Genomic DNA, 17,383 nt, shown 5'->3' with positions numbered 1-17,383 from the left:
AGCAAGAAGAAAATTGAGAGGGCAGGGAGAACGCATTGAAACGCGTCATTCGATCGCGGGGCCGGTATCAGGTGCAAACCAGTTTCGGTGCATATAAAAGAGCCACACGAACCCGCCGCGCATCGACGGATCAGCAAATGGCGACACGCACTCACCGTACGAGTGTATATGTGGATACGCGAACGACCTGTTACGAACGAGTTCGTGCAACGCTACGATGTAAATCCATTGGACTTTGAGAACTGTACATATCGCGCGTTACTCACGTACACATTTTAACGTACGTACATTTGCCGTAGAGATCTGAATGTGAAATAAACTACGCGGCGAATGACACCGTGATTTTACAACCGGCGGCATCGCGTGGTCGTAAATGATTTCAGAATTTTGCAGTGCGCCGCGAAATTTCATAACGCTACGATTATGTGCCGGAACAACCGTCAATCTTAAAGGATGCGAACGAGCCGTATAAATTTTTTTACTTTATTCATCAGATTGTTATATGTTGATGCGCTAAAGAGAAGTGGCTCGTAAACTGCGTCTGTTATAAATGCGTTTTACAAAAAAAAATGGCTACTTAAAAAAACATTCTATATTTGGTTATTGACGTAATTATTTTTAAGCGCAGATATTAAAATTTAATGATTAAAAAACCTCACTAGAAATAAACTTTAAAATGATCGTTTCTTTCTTCATACGCGCAACTGTGCACAATGCTTCAAGAGCACATCTCGCTTCTATGATCTACTATCTGCACGATATTCGCAGTTTCTTGCCATTCTTAATGAGATTCCGTCCATCCGTCTTTGCGCACGAAATTACGCGGCTTGAAAATTACTGCGTAGAAGACTGCGCTTCCTGGGAAAGGATCAATCGCCGTCACTGAATAATAATCCGATAGCAAAATCATGCCTCATGCATTAACCGCGATTTTATATGAAACAAATTGAAGATTTCCATAATAACGCGCGATGGGACATTACGATTAAATTTTATTGGAGTTACGCAACGACGAATCTAACCAATTGTTCCGACCACGGTTCAACGATCGAGCGTTAAATAAATCAATTGTGCGTTCTGACGAATGGTCGATCCGGTTAAGTGATCGATGATAGTAGCGTTTAAAGCTCATATTCAAGTATAAAATAACGACACTTCAATAGGTTCATAAAAAACTTAATCGTAATAACCAGTTGTCGACAAAAAACAATTACGACAAACAAATCCTTGATTCATTCAATACTATTTTTGCCTAACTTTAAAATTATTTGTTATTTTAGTTTAAAATCGAAATCTTGCTCAATTTGTAATATTAAATAATTTCATAACTACATGTTTTTCAAACAACAGTAATATTTCTCATCTCTGCGAAATTATAGCAGTTCCTTTGCAGAACTTCAATATAATTTCCATCAATTTCTAGCTTTTCTCTCTTAAAAATTCTGGCAATAAAATATCAAATATCAAAGAGTAACAATTTCATTCTTTTGTTTATAAAAGTTGATAATTTTTGAATTATTCAATTATAAGACATCGCATAAAAGTGATATATATACATTGTGTACATATCTGAGCATTAAGAAAAACGCAAATATTCTACGAATAGTTTAAGTTTGGATTCGAGGAAAAGAACAAAATTATCGAATTCGCATCACGTTTACAGGCGCGGAGGCGCCTAAGATACACCTGCCTACAAGACACGTCAATTTAAGGCGGGATTACAGTGGATATCTGTAAATCGAGCGATTTCTCATTTCAACGACACACGCCCGGATTAAGGCAGCATGTCGATAGGAATTAGAGGAAACGAGATTCGACAGTCTGCCGGACACAGCCGGAGATTCACTAGCGATGCTGCGAGAGATTGAAATCAAGATCCAATATGACGAGAACGTAGTGGATTAGTCGCGATATCTTATAATCGGATATTTACGGATAATTACGGATCAGTCTAAGTACTTTTGTTAAATAACGAGCAGAGTAAAAATAACTCACGCAATTCGTGCAATTTGAGAATAAATACGTTCGTAAGTGCAATTATATGTTTTAAAGACTTGAGATATGTGAAACCAACTTTAGATAGCCTTTCAATTCCCCATGGTGCCATAAAACTCTTTAAACATTCATAGCTTGAGAGACATATCGTCGAAGAAACTTCAATAAAGTAGCACATCTAAAGAATGTATCAACTTTCCCCAAAATATATTTGTACTTTGGAAATAAAATCGTAACTCTATTATAATAAATTATAATAAATAATAATATTATAATAAATTATTAAAAAGAGCGTTCAAAAAAATTTACGTGTATTCTCCTATTATCAAAAACATAATAGTTTATCAATAATCTATATATCTAATTAGTTTGTTCATTTTAGTCCTTAATTTTTATATAATAATGTAATTGTTTTCCCGATTAAATGTTGCAATACAAAGTAAGATCTATCTTATAAAAGTTTCCAAAAATTATTAGGAACGTGCCAGGCTACTTATTATGTCAAAGTACCGAAAAATTTGGAGACGCAGAAACGAGACGCACGCGAAACGCCCATGGGGTAGAACGGTGAACCCCAAAAAAATAAAAGAAAAAACATGAAAAGCGTAAGGCGATTCTCCCGACATCTCTAAACGCTTATTATGTGGCATTACCAGCAGCCCTATATACATGTATAATACGCGGTCACGCGACGTTAACCATTGCAGGAACTCCATGTCCAGGAGCGATGCAGGTTTTTTGTCCCGGTGCTGCGCGCTCGTGGCGCTGGTAATTGTATTCAAGGATATCCGCTATAATTACTAAGAAAGTGGTGGTAGTGCTCGAGAGAGCGAAATAGTGCGAAAAAAGCGGAAGAGTTTTCCTTTACGATCGGTAACGTACGTTAAAATCCGACCACGCAAAGATTATCACGTGCGTACATTTATCATCGATATTTATATCGCAGTATAAAATGCTCAAAGCCAAAATTAAATGTTTTTATAATTTTTAAAACAAACATAAAATGGTGTGCGAAGTAAAAAATATATGTATTCTTATATAAATTAAAACTAAGATAAAAGATTCGGATATTTTGTTAGTCCGAACAATTCGAAGTACAAAAATAAACATCGAAATCTCAGATAGTTTAAACAATTCAACATAATGGTAATAAATAATGGTCAATCTGTAATATCAACTCGTAATATCTAATTGAATAATATCTAAAATATCTAGTAGTTAGCCACATAAATCAACAGATGAATTAAATGTTATTAAATATTACAAATATCTACTAATCATACACTTTCTACAATATCAAGTCCATCATCTTCATTTATATTCGCTACAAGATACTTTAAATGTTATTAAATGTAATAAGTATAAGTAATATTTAACATAATTTGAGAATTTTACTCACACCTCAAAGTTACTGCGCCTTAAAGAAGCCCGATGTGTCTCAAACCTCCTCCTCGACAATCTATCGATGGCTCTCAAATCGTACTCTTATTTGTAAGAAAACAATTTTGTAATATTCACCGCGATTTTCACTGCCGTCTATTCTTCCTGCGTATCGCCGTGCGAATAGCAAGGGAAGCGACATAAAAGAGTGGTGGGGAAAGTGCGCAAACAGCTCAGGAATGTTGCGTATAGAGAGCGTCTTGTATCGCGACAACAACGACACTACAGAGGTCACGAACATTGTAACGCGCAACTCGGATGTTTTTTTTGATACTTTCATGACCTATATATACGGGCCGTTATCACCTTGCTACCATTCGCACAACGGCACTTAAAGGAAGTTCACGGCAGCGGAAATCGTTTCGATCATTACATTTTAAATCACGCGACAAATATTACAAATTATTTCTTGCAAACAATTGCCGATTTACCGTTTGTATTTAATTAGCTTTCGCGATTAGCGACTTAGATTTTTATTTCGCGTGAATATCTTGAATCGTGACTTGTATATTTTATTTATTTATTGTAATATTGAGATCGTGTTAAACGTTCTAAACATTTTATAAAAGCAAGGAAGCTTACAAAAATATTGTAGGTTTATCATAGCCGCGACGGGTAGCAAATTAATTGCGCGATTTTCTTCTGCCGTTTACTCGCCTATTCCGGATACGACGAGTGTCGAACGGGTCAGCTTCGTGCGAACCCTCTTTTCTCAAGTTTTCACTTTGTCGTAATATGACAAAGTTCGCAAGATTAATATCAGTGTCGCGTTCGTGTACCATGCAGAAGCAGCCATCGATGAATTTCTGAGAGGAGAAGATGCGATAGACATCGGACTTCGCCGCAACAACTTTCAGGTAAGTAATTTTTTACTTATATATTTCTAAATGTAAATATTATCTAAAAGCTAGAAAAATTTTGGAATTCGAGCTTATTCAAACAATATGTCTACCTGAAACACCCTATAATAAGCATATTTGAATGCCAGGTGAAAAGATTGCGAAATATCGACAGTATATCTTTCAAGATTTCTCAAAAAAAAGGTATTATTTGAACGTGATAGATGATATCGTTGTGCAAACGATATGGTCTTGTTTGAGATACGATAAGATGACCTGAAATGTCACGCGCACTCCTCATCCTGCAGATCCTTTTACTAAACGAAAATAGTTACTGTTAACCCACAATCGTCATTTTAAGCTATATTGCAAGTTAACTTCACGATTAAAATATCAACGAGAATAAAAAAAATAATTAAAATTTCGTGGAATATTATAAAAATTTATTACTGCTCAAGAAACAATTTGTTAGATATTTTAAAGAAAGATAAAATAAGAAAATATGTACAATCTCGATTAAACTACTTTTGGAAAAAGATTTATTTTTACATATAATTTTTATAATTAGTTTTAAGAATTCTTTTGAAACGTATCTCAACATAATTTCCATAAATTTGCACCACGGTCATTCCACCACTGTTCCTTATCGACGCAAGAATCTAAGTGGCTATGCGTAAAACACCTGTATAATTGGACGAAGCGAGGTGTGAAATTGTTGGCGATAATTTAAGCGGATGAGAGGTCGCGTTGAACAATAAAACTAAAATTCCACGCTACGTAAAGAAACACGTGTTATCTTAGCTAAGCTAATCTCAAAGTTACGAAAACCATTTAAGAACTCGCTGGTATTTTAACGCGTCATATATAACTATTAATATTAATTATGCCCGTACTTTTTTAAAATATGGCTTTCATAAAAAAAAGTATGATTTATATATCTCTTTGTAAGATTTTTTAAATTAATTTTTTAAAAAGTTACTCGAAAAAAATTTTAAATACGACGTTAAATTTTCCACTAAGAATTATTCAATCGAGAAAATTATCTTGTGATTATATTTCTACATAAAATTTTACCTTCATCGCCGTAATTATTCATATTGCTCTTTCTCACGCGGTGTGTGCAAAAGGGAGAGCAAAGTAAACTTAAGCTAGGAAGACAACAGAGGGATAGAGTTCCACAGAAGCCGAAGGAGGTAGTTTAAGACGGAAAAAGCAATAAGAAGCATAACAGACCCGCATGTGACATTCGAGACACTTTTTCTCTTTCCCTGGCTATCTCCTGTCGTCCTCTCGATGCCCTTTCGAGAAAGGCTTCGGTTCGTAAGAAGGAAGAGAAAGAGATTGAATCGTCTCTCTCGGCCAGCTGGTACCATCTCCCTCCGTCTTTAATCTCTCCCCGCCTGTCTCGTCTTCACGACACGAGAAGGAACTCGACGAGAGACGAGAGACCCACCCACCCCTGCCCTTTTCTTCGCCGTCGTTTTCGTACCGCAGAATCGCGCATTGTAGACTTTTTGAAAGAACACAAAGGGATGCTCTCTCTTTGCGAACCACTATGAAGTGGCCTAAGAAAACCATGAAGAAGCACCATAATGTCCATTTGCAAAAAAGGTCAACGATATATTAACTGCTCCGAAAGAATGTTCCTGTACTCTAATTTTCAATGGGTTGTGTAAACACAATTGCGACGATAATATTCGACAAACATTATGCATTTTTGCATTTTCAGAAACTATTTAAAAAATGTATCACAAATAATAAATGTAAAGATAACGAAGAATTATTATTTAAACGTCAAATAATTAAAACAAAGTTTGCCGCGATGTACGAAAGACTCACTTTGCCGAGAATTCAGTAGGCTAATTTCTCATAACAATCTGTCGTCGCTACTTAGAGCGCCTGTTTAGGCAAGCGTTGAAACAAGTAAACCAGAGGAAGCATGCGATGATAAAAATGAGATTGAAACGAGAACGAAAACAAGACTTTCGGACGCGAATATATCATAATAAATCATTATTATAGCAATATCAATATTATTGCAATCGATAGCTATCGCAGTAAAAATGATTATACGGCATATAATTATGCGCGATATGCAAAATTGTTATATATTTTATCGTGACAATGTTTAATGTCGCTCATATATTTCAAAGATTCCTTGATAAAACACATATTTGTTAATAAGCTCTTTTTCTCCTACATTGTTCTCGCATTTTAAAAATTTCAATAATGCGTCTATATAGAAATTATGAAAAAAATCTTTGGAAAATAAAAGAAACCGGAGACTTCTGCCACGCTAATAGGTTTATGACGAGTCATCCGCGACGGCGATGGACCATTAGACGTGTTTTTCTAGGCGCTACCTCTCCACGTAGAGATAATATTTTGACGATGCGTGGCCAGGCGGAGCCGCGCACGTTAGTCGGCGTTTAGGCTACCTTACGCAAACACGAATTTCAGACGGTCAAGTCGCAGTAATAACACTTCGTTCGCAAACAACGCGGAAGTCTCGCGCGAGTTACCAAAGTTTGCCGTGCGTAGTCGAGTTTACCGCCACGAAAAAAACTGTACTTCTTTTCTTTTTTCGTGACAGCGGCTGCCACTCGAAAAATGCACCTACGTAAATCCATTAGCGTCTCTTCATACTCCGAGATTGTGAGTGTGATACCGGCGACCGTTATGCATATTCGATTCAAGAAAAAAAATAAAAGCTTCAGATTTAAACGGCGAGCTCGAAATGAGATCAAATTATCGCGAGCGGTATCTAAATCTTAATCCCTTATAAGTGAAATAGCTTAGATATAGAAAAAGTTAAAAAAAATCAAATTCAATAAATGATAGCAGAACTTAAGAATAGAAGAAAACCAAAATTAAAATAAAAAAATATTTTTTTATATTATAACTTTCGAGCGCTGTTAAATTTTTTTAACGAAAAATATCTCAAAACTATTATCCTACAGATTTGAATTTTATCAGAATAGTGAACATTCCTCGTTCTCGATAACGGATTCACGTTTCTCAGCGCATACCACCGAGTTTGATCTCATTTCTCGTGTCGAGCTACAAACTATGTACGGTATCAATCGCATCGTATCGTATATCAATCTTATAAACAAGAAGTCCCTCTCGAATAGATCCATCTATCTATATCTCCCCGCGCATAATCTGCAGCAGGAATCTCTCGCGCAGAATCGTTAATATTCCGCCGGGTGTGTCTGCTAAGGAATCTAACATCGTAGCGCGTATTGTCCGCCGTGGACGCGCATAGACGTCCGTCGTGGACGCATACGTGAGTATAGAATCGAATACGTCTTATCGGAAGGATATCGGATATTATCGACGTGCAGTCAAATAGCCAGGACCGGTAATGGGGACCCGTCTGCTCGAAAGAAAGGAGATACGCGGGGACCGGATAACCTCGGACGTCGGATAAAGCCTGTCTACGCCGAGAAATATTTATTTGTCCGAATGCCGGGTATCCGTACGGTCTGAGGCTTATCGGATCACTCGGCGCGTTCGAGATCGGATGATTGTTCCGAGAACAGATCACAAGAGACAGTACATTCTCGTGCGCGAGTCCTATTGCGTAGATAATTTTATTAGAGTGCTTACAGTGAAGTACAAAAGCGAGTGTAATTGCCAACATTTTCGCGAGTCTTTATTCTTTAAGAAGAATTGCCTTACTTTTCGAATTACTGCTGTCGGAAATAATAATAACAGATTTTAAATTTAATTTTATATTATATCTACAAATAATGCAGCATCTTTGTCTCTTATTGCACTCAAAATATTGCATACGTTTAACGATATTTTTTTCAAGACTGGCTATAATATGCAAAATTGACTTTAAATTGCAATTATATATAGCAGCAAGTTGGGCACGATATAAATCGTACCGAATCGCGTCACAAATTAGTTCGTAAAAAAGATTCATAGATCTTTACTACGCCGGCGAGTCAACCGACACGGAAACATAAATCGCCGACTTTATCTCGCCATTGACGAAAGAAATATAAACGATGTCTACGTCCGCTTACAAAGTGATAATAATCGCGTTGCTCATAAACGGCTAGCTGGCTTTTGCCAGAGGCGGGTATCCAGAACGATTCTTGTTAAAAAAAAAAAAGAAGAACGCGCGCGGTACAGATGCGAAAATTAAATACGAACCAGGAACTTCAAACGAACGGAAGTGTAAATCTTAATAAGTGAAGCGAGCACGCCGGCGATATAAAGAGCGTGCAGAAAATCAACCTGTTGCGCCCTTCGGCGAGGCCAAACGTGAGCGTCGATGTTAATTAGCTAGGTAATTTCTAACGAGAAAGAAAGTGACATTCCAAGAATACCGTTTTGCAAGAACATTGCGTACATTTAACGAACCCTTATGTGAACAGATTGATTTCAACGCGTTGAAAAGACAGATACTAATAATGGTATTTTTCGCATGATTCATTACGGATATATTTTAAAATCGTAAAATCAATTGTTAATGCAATATTGTTGACATATTTTTAACACTAGCAAGATGGAAGACGCGTTGCAAGATACAAAATATTTCACAATGCCTATTCAATTATTTCTTATATGTGTGTAAGTCATATTTATAATTTATATAAAGCTGTTACGATTAAGATCTTGCTAGTGTTATTGAAATAGCACATTTGCTGAATTTTAATGGACTGAAAATAGTACTCACTTTCGGCCGCTGTCGAGAAATTTGTCGAATTCCACGGACATCTTGCAGCAAAGAGCCCGCCGATTGTGCGAGGATGAGCACTTGGTGTTGACCATGCGGCCGTCTGAAAACAAAGAGAGGAAGCTGAGCACAAGGTGGGCGTGCAATTAATTAAGAGGTTAATAATCATCCTGAGCCGCTGCTACGGCGGTCTAATTAATTCGGGCTGATGGTTCTCGCTTCTTCAGGAGTACTACCATCGTTTCGAGGAGAGGTATATTCCGAACGATACTGCACTCACACATATATATACGGGATATCTTTTACAAAATAATCAATATCGTGCTTCAGATATATCTGTTTCAATTTAAATTATAGCAAAGAAAAGAAATACGAAATCAAAGTTCGGTCGAGAAAGTTTGTCACTCAAAGCTTGATTATTGATTACGTATCCATACAACTCTGCGTCTCATATGATTGACTTGTTTATAACAATAACATTGTGAAATTGCGAGCTTGACTCACCAAGACACGGAGAATACCGACTACAATAATACTTCACATATAATTTATAGAGTACATCTAAAAAAATAATTATTATCAGTTTTACTGTAAAGTAAAAATGCGAATATATATCAGTAAGATAAACGTGCTTTTCCGCAAAAAAATAATTTTGATGAAAAATAGCAAACATTGTGCAATTAATAATTAATCTAAATAATTCTGTTGAAACTCCTGTAAATTCCTATGATTTCCCGAAAACGTCATTACGTGAAATTTCCAACACGAAGTTGTCAGCATCCACACCTGGGTAAACTGCGAAGAGTAGATCGAGTTCGAGTCAGGTAGGAACGGTAATGAGAAATGGCCGATGCGGAGGTGCAAACCGGTGCAGAGCGCGTGGTGAGGTCAAATGTCGGACGGTGCCCGAGGGTTCGCGTGCTCATCCCTCCTCCTGCATCTTTCCGCGCCCGATATTATCCTCCACGGAACCCGCGTCCACCCACACTTCTACCTCCGCTCATGACTAATGCGCGGGCCGAGTTATGAGCGAGGCATGAAATAATGTCGAGTTTATTAAAGGAGCGCTCGTGCGCCGTAATGATCCGCGCGAATTTTGTCATCTTTTTTTGCACGAAAGTATCCTTGTACATTCGCATTCGTCATTTAAATGAGTTCTTGATACCATCTTATCTTTCGCGTGCGAAGATCCCGTAACCGTGGCAGGTTTCCTCTTGCGATTTCTTTCGTTTCCTTTCTGGCGAACAAAAGCGGCGCTGCTATGCAACCAAAATAACCGAAACTATGCGAGCGAAGATTTGCTTCTCACCTCATTCACCGCGTAATATTATTCGCGTTCATCTTTCCGCTCTTCACTGGCCGTTTCTCATCATCCGCTTTCTCCGCCTGCTCGTCATCTGCATCCGCGCCCGAGGGTGCAATATGCATTATAGTAGGATGGCAATAATATTGCCGGTTAGAACTCGCCGTAACCATTATTATCCTGAATACTTTAAGCTCGCTACTCACTTACATGTGCGAATAATGCAAAAAAAAACAAACTCAATTATGAATTTGTATCATCTATCGAAAGCCGAAAAGTTGCAATAATAAGAAAATTTTTTAGACGCAAAATGAAACTTATATTAAGTTGCACTAAATTTCAATAATAATTTCAATTAAATTTTTCATAATTGAATTAAAATTCAAAGAAGATAACCATCGTTTATTATAAATATTAGATTTCTGATAGCAGAGATATATTTATTCCGTGACAAGAGTTCATAACCTCACGCTAAGTTTCGAATTTCCACTCATGGGAAGGCTATTGACGCGATCAATTGATCGATCGATCACTCCGGAAGCTCGTGCGACGTAACTTGCATACAGAGCCGCAAACCGGTCGATCTAGCACGTACGTGGAATCCCGTCAGGCCTATTCAAACAACTTGCACACGTGCCCTCTGCCTCTTTCGACGTATCGGTTTGTCCTTATTAGATATCTGTTATCGCGATCAGCAAGTAATTATCCGATGTCCTAACATATTTACATTCGACGTTAAACAAAACGACAAAATTCTTTACTAGCATTTATATGCTATAATCTATATAACATATTATATGTATCTGACTAAATTACTTTAATTAATTTAATTTAATTTATTCTAGAAATTCGCGATAATAAAGTTAGCAAATTAAATTAAATTTAATAAAATTACTAAGTTTTTTCGAGATTAAATTTTTAAATTTAAGTTATTTAATTTAATAAAGATTTATAATAGACCATATCTCACTTATAGTAAATAATAAAGCAAATGACATCGCTTTATTGTTGTTTCGACGCCCTCGATTCGAAGGCGCCCCAAGCAATTGCCTAAATAAACCGCACCTTAATCCGAGTCTGAACGAACGACCGAGACGCAGATATGACTAAACTTTCGAAATGATTGACGAGCGACTCGGCTTCTACGAGCGAACGAGACGAGCTCCTGCACACACGCTCGTTTCGCCAGCAATTATCGCATAAACGAGGGCGGCCATTAAGGCCCTCCGTCGTAATTACCGTGCCTCGTATTACACGAGGAATATACATACTTCGCCCGGGTTTCTTTTTTAATAGAGCCATTTATACGGAAAATGTTTACCGTGCTCGCATATCGACAGGTGTTTTCGCAATCTCAACATTGTTGATCGGCTAAACTGAAAGACTTGGCATCGTCACCGTCATTTCTTGCGCAAATCTTTCCTTTGCAGAACCGGTAACGAACGATACAAAAATATACGAGATATTATTCCATGTTTATTATTTTATATTCACGCTAAACCAAGCACGGAAAATATCTATAGTTTTTACTCCGATAAAAATAATAAAAATATTATCTCTGAAAAAATAAAAAATTGATTTTGATATAAACACATCGCGATCGACTGCGCAATAATATCAATAATAGTTTGTTGCTCGATGTTATTTTGATATGTTAAATATCGAACTATATTTCAAGATATTAATATTCTCTTAATTTTCTTTCGAGTTATTTTCGATATGTTAAATATCGAACTGTAAGATAAATTGCGAGATATTAATATTTTCTTAATTTGCGAGCGCAAATATATCCTGCGATATTGCAAACACGATAGATAACTTCGAAAGAAATATAATTAATCTTAACTCAATCTCTACATCACCTTATAAATCTTATTTTATTAATCCTGGCACGAACAAATATAGATTTATAACATGGCCTGAGAGAAGACTTATTTTTATTATGTAACTATCAAAATCAATTTTATTTAATAAAATATTTCAAGTAAATTGTAATTTATTTTTATTTTATTTATTATTGAAATACTGGTCTAAAGATAGATCAAATTTTATCATCACATTAAGAATTTACTTGTTAAATTTTTTAACAAATTTTGCAGCGTACAATTAAATAATTCTTTTCTTGGTCCACGCCGGGTTTAATAAATTTAGGAAACAATTATTGATAAGTACTCACTGGTTTGATTTTGGAAGTACGGGTCATCCCGATCGGTGAAAAACCAGGTCTGCAACAAAAATAAAAGAGAATCGTTATATTTTGATTATATACGGCAGCCTCGATTCCATCCGATACGCTACAATAATCGTGCTACAGCACGTACGCGCTTGATTGTTTACCGCAGACCGTCCGGGCAAACAGCACGCACTGTGTATCGATCATAAATTTCAGTTTCTTTCTTATCCCTTCGAAACGGATCGCTCTATCCGCGTCAGCTATACACAATAAATCTTACAGCCTTGAAGTACTTTGCGCCACTACGATTCACTCCTTCTCGTTTGTATTCGCGGAGAGAGCGAAGTCGTATAGCAACTTTCGAAAACAAAGAGCACAAAATAAAAATGGATTTTCGATAAGAAAAGGACGATGTTTAATCTTGCTACAAACGCACGCAATGCGAATAACAATACGTCTGTTATTTAGAAACCATACGAAAAAAAAATAATCTACTAATCAGAAAATATTCACGTGACGTTTCAAATATATAAAAATATTAAATGCCAAAATATTATTTGAACATGATTCTGCAAATCAAAATTTCCTCATTATTAATCTTCAAAACAAAACAATAAATACAATTTATTGATGAACATTCTTGACTCGAATCTTTGTTAAAAATCCAGAGCTAGAATTCAGAGACAAAAAGGCATACTTTCAGTCAATAGCTCCTCAAGTTACTCGCATGTTTTGTCGCGTTAGAAAATTTATATCGAAGCACCGCGAGCTGAGACTTTCCATTAGTATCTGTCGCATCGCATCCCCTTCCGTGGCAGTTGCATCTGGACTCGGAACGTATCGCAGCGTCGTTACGTTACGATCGGCGTACACTGCACGTGTTAAAGTAGTCACTTATTTTTAGTTCCCAAGAGTAGTTCCCTTCAGGAAGTGAACGAGCAAGAAGGACCGGAGGAGGTGGTTTCAGACGTCAAAAGCATTGTACCGATGATTTTCACGCGACGATATCTCATATAAGTCGCCGGGAAGGAAAAGCAAAGAACATTTCACGCGAAAACGCAATTATCAGCGCAAGCCAATTCTTTGTCGCGTATATAATTTTACATTCGCAGAAATTTTTCTCCTCGAGTAGTCCGTTGACAAAATTCTACGAGCATATAAAATTTTGGCGCTGTCCCAGCATTATATATAATCATCTCGGTATTTTTTATCGATTGATATTCATTCGTTCAATTACATATCGCGCACCAATGTTAGTTCTATTTCCATTCGAATGGAATTAAGTCGCTTAATTCGCGACTGCATCGATTGCACGATGCATTAAATAAATCACACGTAATTTAAGCAGCAGTATAATTTATAAGTGCCGAAGTGTCGATTGCGTCCCATTTATATCAGAAATATGTTCAATAAATTGCTATCACTTTTCGATAAATTTGTCGACATTTTTCACACCCACCCAGCGGATATCCGGTGCGCAATGCGACAAATGTAAAAATAGCGCAAGTAAGAAGGCACTACAATTGTGACGCGTTATCTGAGGCAGATTATCTGAGGCATGCGGATAGAGAAAAAGTGGGAGACCAGAGAACTCGTCAGCGTTCCCAGAAAGAACATGAATATCCGGCAACGAACAAACGTCGTGTACAAAAATAAGAGACGAGTGTATCGCGATGACGTCAGTGGCACCGGCGTCACATTACATCGACATAATTGCATTAATCCCGCACGTCGTACTCAAAAGAACCGTCATTAAGCTGATCTTCGAGCTTTTCGCGGAAATTCTTTCCGAGTGAGACGTTCCGAGTGTTGGTTATTTCGCTCGTAAGTCGCATCACGTACCATGATATCCACTGTCTGCAGATGTGTGAGGAGCGTAAAACCATATTAAGACTCGCTTGTTATGATTAATTAAGCGAGACAAATTTATCTTATAGCGCAGAGGAAGAAAATTTGACAATTGCTCTACCTACGCGAAGCGAGTATCGCTTCTAATCTTCAAAATAAAAAAAGTAGCCGAAATGTATTTAAAATGTTCTAAAACTTGAAATATGATTATTAGAAAGCAAATCTAACGAGGAGAAATAGATATAAATTGATTAGATGGCAATAACATTTCGCACAAGTTATATATACAGATAAATGTACAAAGAAAAATAAATAAGATCAGATATAAACATATATTCGTTCAATATTAAAGAAAAAAACTTACATCTGATATATCCGAATCTTTAAACTTTCAATCACGCTACGCCGCATTCACCTCGATATAAATTCCACGTAATCTTCAATCAGAGAGAATTGGATAAATATCGTTCGGCGGTGGCGCGTCGATTATATCGCATTGGGCCAATTGAAAAACGCGGCGGCAGCTCACGGCGTATAAGAGCAATGCAAATTAAGAGGAAATAATTCACCGAAGCGCGGCGAGTTCTCATCAACGCGCCGCGCCGCGCGAAATTGCATCGGGGCCTTTTAAGACTTGCTTAAATAACCGAAGTAATCGACCAATTATTCGGAGCCAGTTCCGACTAGTGGGATGGCTTTTGTCGATTGGGGGATTGCAGTATCGGCTGAGTCACTCCGAGTAACGACACCCGGTTTTGACTCGCGATCAACCGTCGAGGATCCTGACGAATCTTTTTATGAATCACGAAAATTTGTATCTAACCATGTCGACACCTCCGTTTAATGACACGAGAATCGAACGGCGTGACTATCAAATTCAAAGAAAGACGTAATAAGAGACGTCCGTCGAATTTGGGATCCTAATAAAGACTTGACACGAAGTTTGACCAACAGGTTTTAAAAAAAGTATCATCACTAAGCATAAAATTACTGAAATTTGATCGGCAAGATTCTAAATGAGGTGCTTTAGTAAGCCGCGCTTCTAGAATACAATTAAGTAACAAGAACTGGTTCTATTTTATCCTGCTATAATCTACGTATATTTTTATCTTCCTTTTTATGTTAATAAAACTTTTAGTTAAAATTTAATTATTAAGATATTCAAGAATAAATATTGAAGCTGTAGCAGATTATTACTTTCAATATTTTGCCAAAGAAATGTTGACTCCAAATTGAATAAATCGACAATAAAATTATAATTTTATAGCACTCAAAAAATATTCGCAGATATATTATTCACGCAATCTTTGTTGCTGGAATATTTTAATGAGACATAAACCCCAATTGTTTTCACGAGTTCTGAGCAGACTTTTGAGTTAAGCAATTTAAACAAACCGACCGGATATTAACGACTTGGCCTCATTATTACACCACCAAAATGCCGAGCACGTAAGAATGAGAAAAGAAGTAGGTGGCGAGATATATAAATGTGGCCATTAAAGACCATTAACAGCACCACAAGAGGGTGGCCGAGGCGAGAAAGCAATAAATGTGCAATCAATGTTCCTCCTCAGTGGAGCGCATTATTAAAGCGCATTACCCGCAATATACGATGTATTAATAATCAAAACACCACGACCTATCACCTCTACCTAATTTGAGAGAGAAACTTAACACCTTAATAACTGCACATGATACCCTAGCGCTAATTTTCCTTTTTTGCAACTCACAGAAGTTTAAGACTCTAAAAAGAATGAAATAAATTGTATTATGATTGAAACCGTGAAATAAGAAATACCACAACAGTCTATTATCTAAAATGCAATAAGATTTATATTTTAAATTTTAGATTTTAGATTAAAATAAATCTGAGATTTTCTCTAACGTTTCTGGATCACAGTAAATTTGTTTTATATTTTAACAATGTTATTAATTGCAAAAAATAATTATGGCAATATATTTTCATAAAATGGTTTGTGAAAAAATTTTTTTATACACTCAAAAAAATGATCTTGCAATAGCTAAAATTTTCTAGATGTAAAAAATTAACTAAAACAGATAAATGATTAGCAACTGTTGTGATATTGCATATGTAATTACTTAATCAGTTTAGATGACAGAAACAGAATATATATCTGTATTGTTTGTGAACTTTAAAAATAAAGTTTCTCTAAAGCGTCTATCTATATAAGATCAATCACGTGTTAGATCACGCAATGAATAACATTTAGCAATGGTACCTAAATTTTTCAGAAGCTATTGCTAGAACATTACTGCTATAAAGTCTATATGTGACAAACAATGTTTTCACAGATACGAAAAATAGCGATACATTCTTGTTGCGATATCTAGAAATCTAACTACATCAGCGAAATATTTTTTTGAGTGTATAATACCCATATAAGTCATCTAGACATAAACGATTGCTATTTTTTATTTCACAGTTTGAATTCTATGATATTCCTCTGTTTGATCTCTAAGAATCTTGTCAAGTTCAAATGTGCACTATCTTTGCTAAAAGTGCTTCGTGAAAATCGAAGAAATTTGACAAGCATCCAAAGAAATCGATCTGCATTTCCAAAACATATTACTCCGCAAATAATTTGAAGCCTGAGGCAGGTGGCTGGGTTTCTACTCAACTCTATTATCTTCACCGCCGTATAAATCACCTACCGTAAATTGGACCGTGAATTTTTAATTTCCTAAGGAAAGGGAATAGACCCTTGACCGTTCGAAATTATTAATACGTATATTATCTTTTCGATCCGGCAAACAATTCTTCCCAGTATTATTTCATTAATATTTAAATACAACCAAATTCTAATTGCAAATAAATAAATCTTTTCTCTTCTAGAAAGTATTACATTTTATTAATTAAGCAGCCATAAATATATAAATATCCACGCACCGTGTGGCACGATATTTTTCACAACACAGAAAGATTCTGTTATCCAACTATAATCATTTTCCAGACAATATTACATATTATCCGAATCCATCGGATTTCTATAACAATGCATACATAAAAATCTATAATAATCCTGATCTCGCTCGCGAAAAACAAATTGCTTCGGCCGACCGCGGAATCGTGG

General features: G+C 36.3%; 1 protein-coding gene across 1 annotated transcript in view; it reads right to left on the bottom strand.

Moving 5' to 3' along the window:
• fng (Fringe glycosyltransferase) overlaps positions 1-17,383 on the bottom strand; it is an 84,242-nt gene that overhangs the window by 63,020 nt on the left and 3,839 nt on the right. Inside the window, exons 3-4 of the mRNA XM_012372107.2 lie at positions 12,447-12,495; positions 8,968-9,070 (exon numbers count right to left, since the gene is read on the bottom strand). Coding sequence (XP_012227530.1) covers positions 8,968-9,070; positions 12,447-12,495 — 152 coding nt within the window. The remainder of the gene's footprint in view (positions 1-8,967; positions 9,071-12,446; positions 12,496-17,383) is intronic.

Source organism: Linepithema humile, chromosome 5 (assembly GCF_040581485.1).
Source record: "Linepithema humile isolate Giens D197 chromosome 5, Lhum_UNIL_v1.0, whole genome shotgun sequence".
Lineage (NCBI taxonomy): Eukaryota > Metazoa > Arthropoda > Insecta > Hymenoptera > Formicidae > Linepithema > Linepithema humile.
Note: the sequence above shows the minus strand (reverse complement) of the source record. Positions and strands in the feature narration are given on the sequence as shown.